Genomic DNA, 17,290 nt, shown 5'->3' on the forward strand with positions numbered 1-17,290 from the left:
TCACGGTATGAAGTTGTCTGTATGTTGAAATTGGATGAATGATATGAAGTTAGGCGAATGTAATTTTAAATGTTGTCAATTTTAACTGCATCTCCAATACCTCATGGAGCCTCGTCTCCAATACGGTTTCTATACATAGGGGTTTTCGTCAAAAATTGCTTTTTTGAATGAAACTTCCAGTAGGGGAATGTGCCCATACTTTGCGCGGTCTCAAGCTTCATAATGAATATTTTTTCCATGTGTGTGAATAAATGTAACTCCACAATATATTTTTAAAACAGGACACTTTCCTTTAGTTTTTAAAATATGGGAAAAATTTAGTCATTATGAAGCTTAGGAGGGAATGTCAAAATTATGTCATCCGGATCACCGTAATCCGGATGAGTTATTGACGGTTACGTTTAAAATCATTTTGAGGTCATGTGTGCATGTGTGTTGTTCAGCAATGAAAATGAATTATCCTGTGATGTTTTTGTTTAATAAATGAAGTATAATAGCGGAGAATTCTCTAATTATGTCTTTTTAAGCTTCTTTAAAACTGTTATTCTAATTCTAGAAAAAAACTTGTATTATATATTTGAGACATTGAATAAATTCAAAAAATCCATCCGGATTACGAAGCGGACATCTGTCATATTGTCTCCCAATCATCCGGATTGCAAAGCCAACACTGTACAGTAGACTCTCGCTCAATCGGCTCTTTTTCAATCGGCCGAAAAATTTTGTTGACAATTTTCACGTTTAATTATGAAGCTAATTCGCTCAAATTCGCTGTAGTTCTTCCTATTTTATCCTGATTCTTTATAATTGAGCGCTTTTTGTAGAATTTACAAAGGCTTTGACGCTCAATTCTATCGCTAAACCGGATGACATTTTGCCCAAAATGCCCATTTGAGAGAGAGTCTACTGTATCTCTGACTGACTGAGTGAAGCCTTATCCAATCCTTAATTATTAAGACACCTGAATGGCCTGCTTTTCGATGAGGCAATAGAAATCATTATGACATCATACTAAGATAATGATAATGGGATCATGTTGAGATCTCTAAATGGTTATAATCTTCAAAAATATGTTTACAAGAATTTTCTCAAGAACTCTGATGCAAAGATCATTGATCTCTGAACTTTGATCCTTATGATCCTCAAACATAATGCCATAATGCAAGATCGTCAATCGGATGGCTAATGCAGCAGATACGATCTATCACTGTTTTTTTCGTTCTTTCTATTTACCAACCCCGCGGTTTTGTGATAAAATCCGCGGCATTTTCCGCTGCGCGATCACCAATGAAGGGGGCCAAGTGATATGATCACTATGATGTGTGTTTATGTGTAAATAGTGTGTTTGGGGTGGGGAGTTGAGCACCGATGACGATTGCAGATGGGCAAATGATGGGGAGGCCTACTTTCCATAAAATCATCTCTCACTCTCTTGGCGTATGAGCGTGTGTATGTGGGGATTTTGAGAAAAATAAGAGAGCAAATAAGAGAGCAATAGTATGAGTTTTGACGCGCGACTGATCGGTTATTTATGCTTTGATCTCTTTCTCGCCTCTGCTACTATTGGTGTGACGGGTGTGACGATGTTCCACGAGAGTGGTGACCACTCTCTTGTGTGTATTTTTTTTTGAGAACGATTGAGAGATAAGAGGTGGGAGAGCATGAGAGAGAGATGATAGGCTTTTCGGGGTACAAAAAAAGAGAGTCTCTCGTGACTGGTATTGTGCGTTTGGGAGAGTGAGTGAGAGGATGATCATTGGTGGGATCTGGTGTTTTGAAAAAGAGAGGCGATTGCTCTTCTCAACAAAAAAAAAAGCCGATCACCACGCGATTTCCCCACTCGAAAAATATCAACATTGGTGTGATCGCTCTACGATCTTTGGGCTACTCTTTGGCTGCTGCTCTCTCGGAGTGCGCTGGAATTGTGAGTAGTATATAAGTACCCCTCTACTGCTTCACGTCCAGAGGCCGGCAGCTATAAAAGTCGCAAGGACATGTAGAGTCTCTATAGTGTCTGTTACATTTAACGTGAGAACGGACTGTTACTGCACCAACTCGTGTGACAAACTTTTTTTTTTGGTATTTCGTGGTTCCATCTCTATCTCTGGATTACTATTGAAGATAAACTGATACAAGATTTACCAGAGATTTTTTTTTAAAAAATAATTTTTTTTCCCGGATTTTCGGTTTCGGTTTTTCGAAGTGACGATATTTTCCCGCCAAATTTCCGGCTGAATTTTCTTGAGAGACTTTTTTTTGAGCAGAGACAAGCAAAATGTGGAGTGATTTGGATGTGAAGGAGGTCCGGAGTTGCCTCTATGTGTTCATAAGTGTCTTGCTGATGGTGGTGTTGATTCAGTGGCTCCTCAAGTGCTACAGGGAGATCAAACTACTACCACCAGGACCATGGGGTATTCCCGTCATGGGATATCTGGCATTCCTTGGTCAGGAGAAGCATACGCAGTATATGGAACTGGCCAAGAAGTACGGTGGTGTTTTCAGTGCACGCCTCGGAACACAATTGACCGTGGTTGTGAGTGACTACAAGGTGATCAGAGATACCTTCCGGAAGAAAGAATACACCGGACGTCCCGATACACCCTTCATCCAGACTATGGATGGTTTTGGTGAGTTCTTGTGAATGTGGATACTTTGTGGTCATGGTATCAAATCTAGACAGGATTTTCTATCTTGGTACGAGGATTTCGAAACGATATCGTAATTCGTAATATAAACCCAAAATCCTGCCTTGAACGTTCGAAATTCAGAAGTGTACATGATTTTTGCTAAGTTTGAAGACCTCAAAGTTAGCCCTCTTTTCTGAGGTTTGATCAAACGGTGTTAGTTTTTGAAGAAATTCCGTTTCATTATAACTCGATTGTTCTGAAGAATTGAAGGTCCTTAATTGGAAAACGTAAAAGTCATCCTTTTGAAAAGTTTCTTAACGTAATTATTTTCTTAAGAGCAAACGAGTTCTTACGTAGTTATACAATAACGAGGGAACCACGGTAGATGTATTCCAAATACGTTACAGGTCTATTTAAAGAATCTAAATATAGGAACGCTTGAAAAATGTGCCATTGATAAGTTTTGCCATTGATAATCATAATCAGTGGAAGTAGTGCTTCAGGTGAAAAATCTAATAATCCGCGATACGATGCCCTATAAAGGACCGTAGAAGACATATTCTTAATATAGGACACGTCGTTCTAAAGATTAGAAAATAGGAAAGTGGTACGACGCCGTATAAAGGACCAAGGGAAACGTATTCCGAAAACAAGATACGTCGTTCCGAATCTACTGTTGAGAAGAAGTATTCCAGTGATAATGATACACTTCAAGATAAATTAATCTTAATGTTCATTCTACGGTGGCGAACCTATGTAAGGGATCGGGAAAGTAGTGTCTCCGAAAAAGCAAACTCCGTAAGAAAGGACGAATAGTTCGATTCGAATTTTGACTCTTATTTGACAAACCTCAACAAAGATATCTGTACAATTTTTTTTTCAAAAATTAAGTCTTTACGGTTTATCAATGCTAATTCAAAGGGGGTTGTTGCAGGTATAATCAACAGTGAAGGGAAATTATGGAGGGATCAGAGGAGATTTCTGCATGATAAACTCAGACAACTCGGTGTAACGTACATGGGCAAGGGAAAGGATGTCATGGAGAAGAGAATAATGGTGAGTTTAGTGACAAAAAAAAAAGAGTTTTATGAACTTTAAGGGATGAGAACATCCTTATTCTTTTCGTTAGACCGAGGTGAATGATTATCTATCAACATTAGCAGCATCCAATGGCAATTCAATTGATATGAGCCCAGTTCTTGCGGTGGCTGTTAGCAATGTCATTTGCAATATAATGATGTCAGTGCGTTTTTCATTGGATGATCCAAAATTTCAGCGATTTACATGGCTCATTGAGGAGGGTATGAGACTTTTTGGGGAGATTACAACAGTTGACTACATTCCGACAATTCAGTATCTCCCAGGGAATTTGAATGCAAAGAATAAGATAGCAAAAAATCGAAAGGAAATGTTTCAGTTCTACCGTGAGGTGATCGATGAGCACAAGAGTACATTCGATGCCAGCAACATTCGTGACTTAGTCGACATGTACTTAGCTGAAATTGAGAAAGCCAAAGAAGAAGGTCGCAGTAGTGAACTATTTGAAGGCAAAGATCATGGTAAGTGTGTGTTAGTTGTAAAACGCATTCAACTCTTGCCTCCATTGATGAAGTGTTTCAAATGAAATTCCCCATTCATTTTTCGCGCATTCCATTCAATCTCTTGCGTTTTTTTCTCCAACTGGGATTCACTATAAATCCCAGCTTTTGTTGTGCAAAGTGAAACTTGATCTCGCTCGATTGACCTCAAATTTTCAAGGAAGATGTCTTGATACTCCCTAATTTCGATTATTGTCTTTTGAATAATAATTTGCTTATGTCGAATTAATTAGGTTCTTAGTATGTGTCTCTTGAAACCTTATGACCCGAGCTATGAGGATTAAAATGATGGTCTTTTGATTAAATTCTCTAACCATCTGTACAAGAAACGAATATCCGGCTACTGAACCATAAGAAACTGCGAATTTCGAAAAAAAAAGTCACCTAAATAGTCAGATGTAAGATGTAAGGTAAGACAGATGCAAACCTGAAGTTAGAGGTCGTCTTTTGTATCTCTATGAGACACGGGTTTTGAGAAGTTCCGTAATGAATGCTAATTGAGGACCTATCTGAATCGGCTCTAGGACCAAAGATTGGGTTCTCCTGTCTATATCACCTGGAAAGCGCCCGAAGGGTACACTAGATATTAGCTTAGAAACACTTAACCTCTCTTGATTTTCGCAATTTTATTCTCTACAACGTTTCGAGGATGAATGTCTCCCTCATGTATTGCTGTAATGTTCATCATTTAACTGACTGACACAGAATGAATCCTTACACTCATTTTGTGTCACTCAGTCGAATGGTGAACATTACGGCAGAAGTTGCGATCCAAGTCCAAGTGAAGTATAACAATTGTGATGTGCCATTGCACATCACGCACTGACGGATATTTGACAAGTTGACAGATGGTATCCCACCAATATGTCGTCAGTTACGTCCACCGCTGTCGTATCTGCATTTCTTTTGCATCTGCATTCGGTGCAAGCTACAATACAGACGTTCCCTCTTGCGTGCAATGCTGACACAAAAGAAATGCAGATACGACAGAGGTAGACGCAACCGACGATGTTATAACCTTGCACAATTTCCATCTGTTCATGATTTTCCTTGCCATATTCGATCTCTGACGAAGAGGACATACATTCTCGGAATGCAGAGAATAAAATTGTTCAATAGAGGCTTCTTGCGAGTTTTCGAAAAAATCTTGCTTTACGGAAAGGGGTTATTAGTCCCTCGCCCAACCCTTTCTAGAAGGACCAGATCCCTTGTTCATTAGCCTCAGGTTCGTGACTTCCTCCACTGGGGTTGGTTACCCAATCTTCTTTCTTTATTATTTCTTTTTTTCTCTTCAACCCGGTGAACACCGGATATACCTCTACCGACTCGAATTGACCGGATAATCAGTCGCCGAATCTCAAGTCTTCCAGAAAAGACGCCTTTAAACGTTTAACTTTTTTGACTGTTTATTTTCTCTTGATCTTAAGCACTTATTTAATTGAAGATATTACCTTTTAAATTTGACAACGTAATTAGCAAAATTTGATTAGAATAAAGAGTAATTTAAAGAAATCACAGCATAAATTTGCTTTGACAACTTCCACGTGTCTGTTCTTCAGAGTGTCGTACACAAGACTAACTCAACTGAAGTTTTTACCAAAGTTTTCTTTACCAAAACCCTACCCGGCTGAACCAATGAACGTATGCTCAGAAAATTTCTCATGCAGTAGAATCTCACTCAATCGGGCGAAAAATTTTGTTGGCAATTTTCACGCTTGATTATTTGCTGCAGTTTTTCTTATTTTATCGTGATTCTTTATAATAGAGCGCCTTTTGTGGAATATACAATGATTCTGACGCCCAATTGATTTGGGTATTTGGATAATTTGGATCACATTTTGCCCGATTGAAAGAGAGTCTACTGTAAGTGCATTTGACAGCTGTCATCATTGTTGAGGAAATTTCACCAGGTTATCATATCGACTTGTCAGAATATAAGTTGAACAACTCTATTTTTTCCAAAAATCGTTTTATTCGCTTTTTGGATACTTCTTTATACCCTCTACCTTCCCTGTGAATAATATACTTTAAAGTTAAATATTTTCAAAGTTATAGAGCAGAGGCGTGCAAGAACCGTTGAAACCGAATAAACGTCAAATAAAACATGTACGTCAATGGTCTAAACGCTACTAAACAAACTTATTTTGACGTTAATTCGGTTTCAAAGGTTTTTTGCACACCTCTGTTATAGAGATTTCAAATCTCAAAAATCCTATACTCTGTATGTAAAATCTCAACTTTAAATCGCTCTCCTGTAAAATTTGCCTATTGCGAGTTATTCGTTTCTTATTCTGAGCGGTCGCTATAAGATAGAGGCTATTACCCGGGTTATCTCTCAATAAGAATCTCAACCATCATAACCCAAACAACGTTTATCATTGGGCTTTTCTTGTGGCTGATGTTGCTCTGTTTTTTTTTCTTTTGTGGTCTGTCTTGGGGCCAATTGTAGAGCAACAAATTATGCAAGTTATTGGTGATCTCTTTTCGGCTGGCATGGAAACCATTAAGACAACATTGCTGTGGATAAATGTGTTTATGCTGAGGAATCCGCAGGTGATGCGGAAGGTTCAGGAGGAGCTGGATCTTGTGGTTGGACGCAGCCGATTGCCACGAATTGAAGATCTGCCCTTCCTACCATACACCGAAAGTACAATTTTGGAAGCGATGCGACGATCGAGCATCGTTCCACTGGCTACAACTCACTCACCTACAAGGTAATTTATACCCATGCCTTAAACCCCACCATATTCATGCACCTTTTTTCCCATTGAGACCAATACACTGCACTTAACACCTTTATATTTTTTCGCCATTCCATCTACAAGCTCAGTGTGTGTTGTTACAACACCTTCAATGGTGACAACCTTTTTTTTCTTCTTTATTTTGCCGATCGCGAGATTTAACAGAGATCCGCTCTCACGGAAAGGTCATTAAACCCCATGCGACGTATTAGATTGTACTAGTTACTATCCGCAGGATTTTTTTTTCTTTCAAGATGGAAAATTGTGGAAAAAACAATCAAAAAGATAAGAAAAAAAAACTTAGTTTTGAACTTATGAGAAGAGAAAAAAAAAGTCAGGACAAAAACATGGTGCGAGATGGAAAAGTTAGTAAAAACAGACCTAGATTCCATATCGAACCTCTGTGGAAGTCAGTGTGTTTGGTGGTGATAAGAAGCGAACTCTCTAAGTGCATTACGTAAATGATGTGAAAACTAGCAGCAAGAATCTATTTAGATGTGATCTCGTGTGATCTTTAGCTCGGAAATTGATGCTTTTGCAACGCATTTTTAACGAGATTTAGCATAATGATAAGATTGTCAACCCTTGAGAGATTTTCAATGTGAAGGATGGAGAGTATGAAATTTTAGATGGAAAACTCTCATTTCAGCATGGGAATTAGTAAAGATATTGTCATTGAAAAAGCTGATGTCTTTGAAATTTAGTACTCAATATTTCCGCTGCAATGTAACAGCGCTGGACTTTTAGATTTTGGGAGGAATGACAACTTAACCTAAGATTTCTTTAGAATTTCTCCATAGGAAAATAAATCTATTATGTGCTTCATATTCATCTTATTTAAGTTCAAGTAAAAATATTCCCGACAACAAATATTCAATTACCTGAATCAGGAAGATTGTAAAATCAATATCCGGCGATAAGGACAAAATGTTTTTGATATTGATTGCATTTGACAACTCTTGACAATTAAGACTAACTCCAGTGACAGTACTAAAAATTAGTACAATGACATTCAGCTAATTTCGTATAGTGTTTGTCACCACTATTCTTTTTTTCAAATTGTCTAAGCGTTCAAAGTATAACCCAATAAAATCTATCTTAATTCTTATGAGGTGATCAACTGTTTGAAACCGAATATGTGTCAAATCAAAATACACTGAACAAATGAGACATTTAACGTTTATTCAGTTTGGAACGTTTCTTGCTCACTCTTGATGTAAGTTATTTTACGTGATGTGTTTATTCTGAACATAACCCTAAATTTGGCAGGTAAATAGAATTATTATGAAATAAAAGTCAATTTATAAGGGAAGAGTCCCAGCGATCGACAGTGTTTCTCGGATAGTCAGGTTATTACAATTTTGTTGCACCAATTCAATCGAATATTTAAAAATTATTAACTATTTTTTACCATTTAACTTTCACAAGAATGCAGTGCATTAGCTCAGATTTAATTTATAAAATCAAGTTTCTGTGAGACATCTAATTAAATTCGTGATCATCCGATGTACAGAGTACGTTGTTGCAATTACACCTATTTTTTTTTAATTAATTTATTGCAGAAACTTAAAACTCAAATGCACAGGTATAGTTAAATGGATCAATAATATACCGATTAGGGGAAAGTGCCCATGCTTGTTACCATTGGAAGGTTCGTAATGACTAAATTTTCTATGTTTCAAAATATATATGTGACTGATCGCAACCATATTTTAAAAACTATGAGAAAGTTGCCAGTTTTTAAAATATATAGTGGAGTCACGTTTATTGAAAAACATAGGAAAAATTTAGTCATTACGAAGCTTCCAATGGTATCAAGCATGGGCACTTTCCCCTAGTATTCAGAAAAATATCAAACTATTTTGAGGCTTATATTTTAAACTAAATATCGAGCACGTCTCTTAACATTCTGATCAGGGGTGCTCTTTCTTTATTTTTTTTTCGATTTTTTTTTTGTTTTCAAAAAAGATTTGAAACTCTCACTTTAAACGATATACGTAATATGATGCGTCAATCAATATTACCTCAAAATTCCGTGTTTAGTCCTTCAGGCTGGTCGCGATGCTAAGACAGCAATGCCACTATCAGCGTGTGGATTAACAGAAAAATATGAAATAAAATTCAATTCTAAATCATTTCATTATTTAAATTTACAAATTTCATAAAAATAAGTTTAATTTTTCTTTTTTTTTTGCTAAGTATTTTGCGATTATTATCAACTGGCTCGAATTGACCAGATAATCAGTCGCCCAATCTCAAGCCTTCCAGAAAAGACGCCCTTAAACGTTTAATTTCTTCGACTGTTTATTCTCTCTTGATCTCAAGCACTTATTTAATTGAAGATATTACCTTTTAAATTTGACAACGTAATTAGCAAGATTTGATTAGAAAAAAGAGTAATTTAAAGAAATAAGCAGAAATTCACTTTGACAGCTTCCACGTGTCTGCTGCGCTGCTCCTCAAATTATCGTACACAAGACTATCTCAACTAAAGTTTTTACCAAACTTTCCTTTACCAAAACCCTACCCGGCTGAACCAATGAGCGTATGCTCAGAAAATTTCTTACGAGTCCTTACGAACTTAGGCCTTCCCCAGCCTTCCCTCAATAAAGTCTAATGAAGTTCATTGGGTGCAATTCGAACACCTTTAACGCCACATTTATTGGTGACATAAAGGGGATTCAAACCCGGGACACTTGCATCATAGAGCAAGTACTCTACTACTTGACTTATTGACTTCTCAAATTACTTTATATTACCATACCGTTTATCACAAAAAATGATCTATTAAAAAAATATGCCAACGCTAGTAAGGGTTAACAAGGATCACACTGTCGATGTGATCACATCAGCAATTAGGTATCACATGTCGTTCAATTCTCGAAACATTGGGGCATAGATAATCACGCAACTCTATATACTGGAGATTCCATACAATGTGCAACTCTTGACGCGTAACACAGTTCAATAAAATCTAGTGTAAACAGAGAGGAATTGAAGGTCGGCCAATATCACAGAAAAAGCACCTCGATGTATGAGTTATGTAAAGGAGTGCGTGTACAATTGGTTAAAGATAATTGTCTAAATATGTGTGCAATGTCTTTTTCGATAAATGTGGTGGAATTTTATCTGCCATCTCTCTCTCATTCAATTTGTATATAAAACACTGTTTTTATATAGTCACATCTCAATGGGTTTAGTACATAGACAGAGAAAGAGGTATAAAATATACAATGTAGCATAAGAGATGTGCAGAGATGTTAAAAAAAAACGCACATGAGGCTAAGTGCAATTTTATGCAATAGAGTGCAATAAAATACATGACTCGTAATTGATGAGATTTATTTGATCGTGCTCCAAGATCAATCTTTTCTTCCTTATATTGGGTCTGAGAAGGAGGGACAGAGATAGATGTTTAGGGGAAACAAGAAAAAGAGGCAAGGGGTGGACAATTAATGAGTTTCGGACATGTATCTATGTGAATATTGCGAAAATCTACGATTTTTCTAGGAATGTCGTGAATATAAAATAAATAAACATTATTAGTACATGCCTGTTCTAAAAGAATACCTGGTAGAAGCTTTTAGTGTCACGTAGCATATTGAAATATGAAAGGGAAATACTTAAGCTTAGTAAAGCTTATGTGATATGGAAATATTTTATTTCATCTTTCAATATTGTGTACTAAAAAACCTATGAAATAGATTATCATACTTCCGGCAAACAATATGAATATACCAAAAAACATGACAGTATCGTTAATTACTTTACTAAATTCAGTGAAAAATACTACTAGAAATACTAAGGTAGTACTAAATCATAGACCCCATGAAATGTCAGTCAGTAGTCTTATTAGTACAGGTCTGAAGAAATGAAGACATGCAAATCCATTTGTATAATAAGGGGAGAGAAATAATTAACGCTGATTTACTAAGCATTTATACTCAACTCAGGTATTTGAATGATTAGGGGTGAAAATGACAGATATGTGCCGTTACCTTGGGACTTTTTAAGTGCTTGACAGCTGTCATTAGGATGGACAGCTTAGTATAATATTTTCAATGTCACTAAGCTGCCATTATATCTGAATATTGTGAGCAAAATTGTATTTTTTTCAGCCATCGTATACATTTCGCATTATCTCCAAAATTATGTAGGTAAAACAAATATCAGCTCCATTACCTCCATAGCGTGAAGGTTCATTGGCACCGAATCAGTCGAAAGCACAATGCAATAACGGATTTACTTGTTCATAGTTAGGTTAAGGTTATAATGTAAAAGTTCCTGTGTAGATTACAAATGTGTTTTCGGAGAGGGGAACTCCGTCTGGATACGGCAACACTATTTGTGGAGTTTTCAACCCGAGATCAACCCCCCTCCCCTCCTGAATGATCGAAGAGTGTCTAGTGCATCCGTTGAGATCTTTTGTCAAAATCCTGGAACCTTCCCGCCACGGAAGACACGGACCGTGCCCAAAGTTCTGGGGAAGAGTTAGTTTTTGATCTTGGGTTGAAAAATTTACAAATAGTGTTGCCGCATCCGGACGGAGTTCTCCTCTCCGAAAACATATTTGTTAAGGTTATAATTTTCATGATGGCGGTTAATTAGAAAGAAAGTGGAAAGAAACTCCGTGGATTTCAATCATCTTTGTAGCGCCCTTGTTAACTTCCGGACTCGTTGCTTAGGCGGCATCTCGGACTAACCTTCCTTAGTCCTGGCGTCCCTCCGTCAGTTCGCCCCAAATTGTAGCATTGGTCGCTGTCGAAAAATCCGTCCTATCTGAGGTTCCTTGCGAGTTTTCGTAACAATCTTGCTTTTACGAGAAGGGGTTATTAGTCCCTCGCCCAACCCTCTCTAGAAGGACCTGATCCCTTGTTCGTTAGCCTCAGGTTTGTAATTTACCATTGGGGTTGGTTCTGAATAAACACTTACTACTGAGAACTATTGATAGAAGTCCTTTAGCCGAGCTGCTCGGACACACGGACCGACGTGCATTAATCCGTAAAGCTCTCGTGAAGTATAATCTACAACCTCATTCGCCACAATGAGATTGTAGAGCACAACCCTACATTACTTAGTCGACGGGGAAAACGACTACATATTGAAGCGCTTCATTCCTTCACGGACTCCCGGAACTGTGAAAATACCCTTAAAAGAGGTACTTACAGCTCACACTGGTGACTGTCCTCTGTACGAGCTCCTTGCATACACTATGTGAACTGGCGAAACTTTCGTGACGTAGTAGCTACACCATGTCGTTACCCGTCACACTCAGTGGCTGGCCGGAAGGAACTGTCATGGTTCAAATATAACGGACATCGCTTCAGTGAGGTTGTAAAGAACGACGCTACTTTAATGTGTTGGCGGGAAAAACCACAACAATAAAAAAAGAATAATCGTCAACTTCATTAGCTTTAGAATCTGAGGTTATGTAGAACCTAACCTTAATACACCTCAACGTAATTTTGCTTTTTTAATTAAATTCCGAAAACTTGAAAAGAAACTAAAAAGTTGTAAGTCTAATCCTTTCTGTATAAAAGATTTTAAACATTTTTTACAAGAAGAAAGCTTCTATTTCTAACCTATAAAACTGCGTCGGCGTATTAATTAATAATATCTATTTTATTCAATATGAATATTCAAGAATATCAGTGAATATTGCTTAGATTTTTTGAATATTTTAGAAATATTGGATCTAGGATTAGTGATTTTGGTCAATTGATTGCCCCTTGGAAACAAATGATGTGCGTAGAGATTGATCAATGAATGAGAGAAAAGAGAAAAATGATTCACGCGACAAATTCCTTAGGCACACGAATAATGCTTGAAAAAGACAGAAAAAAAAGAGACAAAGATGATCATCGATCGCGTCACGATCGTTGAACGAGCCCCAAACTAACGGTGAGTCTTGTAAAACTCCCCAGACCTCCATCCACCACGATCCGGACGAGAGTGAGACAGAGAGAGAGAGAAGCTCAAGAAGAAGAATATTGTGGTTGTGTTCTGGACTTTACACACGTTCTCTCTTCTACCCATTTCATTCAGACACTTCCAAGATGAAAGTGAAAGCACTATCCAACACTGCTAAATGCATGGGCTTTTTTCTCAACCACATATAACCTCTTCGTTACTGTTAGGTCCGCTTTCTTCACACAATTCTTAGATGGGCGCTAGAATGAGAGAAAAAATGTCTCAAGAGTTTCGTCTGCGAGGAAATTGATGGATCGTCCAAATGACCTTAACGTGTGCGCTTCACACGCTTGGGGAATCCCCCGAGCGGAAAATGCGTGGGATACTCTATCAAGGTCTCTTTTCACACGAAATCATGCGATTTGTTTTTCAGACGGTCAAACGGAAAACCGGCTCATAGGACGATAACTGCGTCGGGTAGTATTGTGCGTTTGGTGGCGCTCAGAGCGGTAGGAAGAATTTGCTTTTGACAGCTGCAAGGGTTTGCGCCACCTGGGGGCAGATTCTGCAAACTTGTTAGAATGCTCAAATACGAACTGTCTTTGAGGGGTTTTGAATGAAAAATTTGAATGAAGTAGGTAACATATCCTCAAAATTTTAAGACTTTAGTCTGAGAGCGACCATGGCTTCCGATGGTATCATGCTCTTATCTTTTAGCAGAAAGTCATTTGATCCTGACCTAAGCTATGAATACGTACACAAAAGGAATAATCTTTCTTGGGCCAGAACCACTAACCCGAAGGTCTCAAACTTCTATACAGCAACCAATTTTATTGGTTTTTTGGAATCTAATAAAACATTTGCCCATAATAATTCAATCCTAAGTAACATTTTTCCAAGAAATCTTGACTGATAAGAAATTATAGCAGTTAAAATGAGAAAATATTATATTTGGGGATGAATTACCTGTGATAAATATGAGATACTATGTAAATCCAGGTACTGTATGAGATGATCAATCTGCTTGAAATACCTGTGATAAATATGTTTAGGGTTAGAGCATGGGGCTCGAAGGGCAAGTTTTAAAAAGTCCTCCGTGCTGCCAATCCACAGGAACAAGCGCAAAGATTGATCAACACTATCCACCAGCTTATCCTTAACAACTTTTTATTCACACTTCAGAACTATTTTCAACAAAGATTAATTAGAAAAATAAAGATTAAAATTGAGAAACACTTCAATTGACTGACTTCAGAATGAGAGCGAGAGCACACAGTAAAGTTTTTACAAAAAGGAAAAATGACGTTTTACAAATTACCCGGTTGCACACGTATTCATTACTCATATGTTGTTCAGCAACAATATTTTTTACTTGACCTACGTTACCAGTTAACTATCTTACGCGTAAATGCATTGATGACAATAAATCTATCTAATCTAAAAAAAAATCTAAATGAGAAAAGGAAATATATTGAGTTTTTTATGTAGGAAGTGTAAGAATCTTTACGGTGATTTTGGTCAGAACTATTGAAAAAGATTATTTCATTTCATTTAATCATCAAATAATTGCAATTCCAACTCATTAATAATGGTTAAGTGAATTTACTTGAGGATTATATGAAATTGTATGAGATCTGCTCTACTTCCTGATGACTGGGCACTCTTCCTTGACTTTTACCTGAAAGATGCAAAGATCTAATCATTCGGCTCCGAAGGCCAATGTTCGATCTTTCACTTGCGTCCTTTTTTCCACTGCAGCGTAAATCTCAAAGTGTCAATTCAAAACAAAATATATTTAACTTCAAACAATAATGAGAATACAACGAATAACAAATGAGATTTTAAAGATTTTTTGAGAGATTTAGGATGAGCAAAACGTGACTTGAGATTTCTTGATATTTGACAGACAGAACAAAACCGATGTGAAGTCGGCTGCAACTGCAACCCCATAATAATTCGATCCGCGACCCTCCTCACGACTGTCCCTGGACTTGTCCTTCAACAAATAACATGCCAAATTGGAGAACTATCCTCAAAAGAAATCGTTTTTTTCGAACGCAAAGAACAAAAGTTTCCTCAAAAATTTGTAAAAATAAGTTTCATTATTATGAATTTGAGCTTAATTAAAAATCAATAAAAAGAAAAGGGAAATCCACTTACGATCTGTTTTTCGAGGAAATCACTGTGCCGATTTATGATTTTGTCGGATTTAGACGGAGGGTACAAAAGCGTTTTCACGAATCTGAGTAGCTTACAGTTCCAGGAAATGATATTTTGAGCTTAAGGATCCCAAAACGATGTTCTTAAAAGATCAAATAAGCTTTTAAACTTTATATGCTTGAAAAATCAGAATAAATCTTATTCAAATCCGATTTTGGATATTTTAACTGCCACAAAATTGCAAATTTTCACTGTGGTGCAACATCACTAAGCGATTATGTTATTGTGTCTATTAATAAAGGCTAGGCTAAACATAACCTCACATTCTTAAATAACTAAAAATAAATAAGTTTGTGAGCATACTCATCATTCTAAATGCAGAAAACTTTTAGGTTCTGAAACTGTATTGAGGTTATAAGTTAAAAAAATTGAGGTTAGGGTATTAAATTTATTTTGCAATGAAATATTTTCGTTTTTAATTTCTGGAATAATGTGATGTATCACTTTGTTTATAGAATGGCTGATTGATTTTGGTTCTTTATTTCAAAGATTATGTATAATAATTGAGGTTAGGTCCATTATAACCCCACATTCAAAAATAACCTCACTTCTTTATTTAAATTTTTGGAACCCTGAGTCCCAATCCTAACAGATCAATATTTTCCCTTGTGTTCTTTCCAGGGATGTAACCCTCAATGGCTATGTAATTCCTGCTGGAGCTCATGTTGTTCCACTGATCAACAGTGTCCACATGGATCCAACTCTCTGGGACAATCCCGAAGAATTCAATCCAAATCGCTTTATAAATGCCGAAGGCAAAGTTCAGAAGCCAGAATACTTCATGCCCTTCGGTGTAGGCCGTCGAATGTGTTTGGGTGATGTCCTGGCCCGAATGGAACTCTTTCTCTTCTTCTCCTCCCTCATGCACACCTTCGATCTCAAGCTGCCCGATGGTGAACCCATGCCGAGCCTCAAAGGTCAGGTTGGTGTTACAATCACCCCAAAAGCCTTCCGTGTCTGCCTTACACCGCGTCCCCTGGCTGTGCCCCAAGTCATCGTGAGTGATCCTGTGACTGGCACTCTGAGAAATGTAGGGTCATATTGAAAGGATTTCTTTTTTTTTTGGGGGTTAAAACGAGAGAGTACAAAAGGAATTTCTTTTCTTTTCTCTGTTTTCATGGTGGGAAATAAACAATCCAAAACAAAAACGAAAAAACACAACAGATTGAAACTCCCTAAAGAAAATGTGCACAGTTTTTCCCGATGACCTCTACATTTTTCCGCACACACAAAAAAAAGGAAAATCCGTCAAATTTCCTGCGCATCCGAGACAGAGAAATTTTTTTGTGTCAACAAGCCTCGAAAAAAAAAGTCCCAGAGCACGGTTTCGGTTCCTAAACTCTAATCTCAAAGATGACAAAAGAATAATGGACAAAAAAGCAATCCAAGCAATCTTCAGGAGTCCCAACAAAATCCTCCAAATGCCGCAAAAAGATGATTTCCAATAGAAATGCATTACAGTACATGCCGACAAAATTGCATCCAGCTCATGTGAAGCAAGAGAAGAAGAAGAAGAAGAAGAAAAAAGACGTTAGATAAGAAAACGAGATTCAATGCTAGTCATTGTGTGTAAGTGAGAAGACAAAAGAAAATTGCGAAGAAGAGAGCAAGGAAATGACATGAGACAAATCCTTCCCTCAGCCAAAATAAAAAAAAAACAATCGCAGATGAAAAGAAGAGAAAAAACGATCCAGAGTTGACAAAAATCCAAGACATTGCAGAAAAGAAGAAGAAGAAATGGAGAAGGAGTTAAAAATCCACCCCACAATGTGTTCAGTTACTCTAGCGACAAACTTATTTTGTGTACAACATTTTTAATTTATAAAAAAAAAACAAAACGAGAAAAATTGAGTTTATCGTAGATGTTAGGTGTTAAAAGATGTTCATAATTAAAATACTTCATAAGTGAATAATGTTTTAATCATTCCAGAATGCCAAAATTGTCTATCAAGCATTCCATACTTTTTTTCTTATTATTTTTTTATTGCATGAAAATTCACAATAAAAATATTAAGTACCAATATGTCTTTTTTAATTGTCCTGCATTCTTTGAGTACACAGCTCTCTCCGATATCCGGCACCTCGATATACGACTGACAGCTGTCAAGCATTGACGGTTGTTGAATTCAAGCTTTTTTTTTACTAATTATGCAGTTAATATTAATTAATTAAAGTTAATTAATATTTAAAACGA

At 37.0% G+C, this 17,290-nt stretch overlaps 1 protein-coding gene across 1 annotated transcript; it reads left to right on the top strand.

Moving 5' to 3' along the window:
* Positions 1-1,447: 1,447 nt before the first annotated feature.
* LOC129806126 (cytochrome P450 18a1) lies at positions 1,448-17,117 on the top strand. The gene is made up of 6 exons (XM_055854497.1): positions 1,448-2,627; positions 3,562-3,683; positions 3,757-4,186; positions 6,675-6,939; positions 15,718-16,126; positions 16,261-17,117. The coding sequence occupies exons 1-6, from the start codon at positions 2,276-2,278 to the stop codon at positions 16,273-16,275; spliced, it is 1,593 nt and encodes a 530-aa protein (XP_055710472.1). The 5' UTR covers positions 1,448-2,275; the 3' UTR covers positions 16,276-17,117.
* The last annotated feature ends 173 nt before the right edge of the window (positions 17,118-17,290 follow it).

The sequence above is a fragment of the Phlebotomus papatasi genome, chromosome 3 (genome assembly GCF_024763615.1).
Source record: "Phlebotomus papatasi isolate M1 chromosome 3, Ppap_2.1, whole genome shotgun sequence".
Taxonomy (NCBI): domain Eukaryota; kingdom Metazoa; phylum Arthropoda; class Insecta; order Diptera; family Psychodidae; genus Phlebotomus; species Phlebotomus papatasi.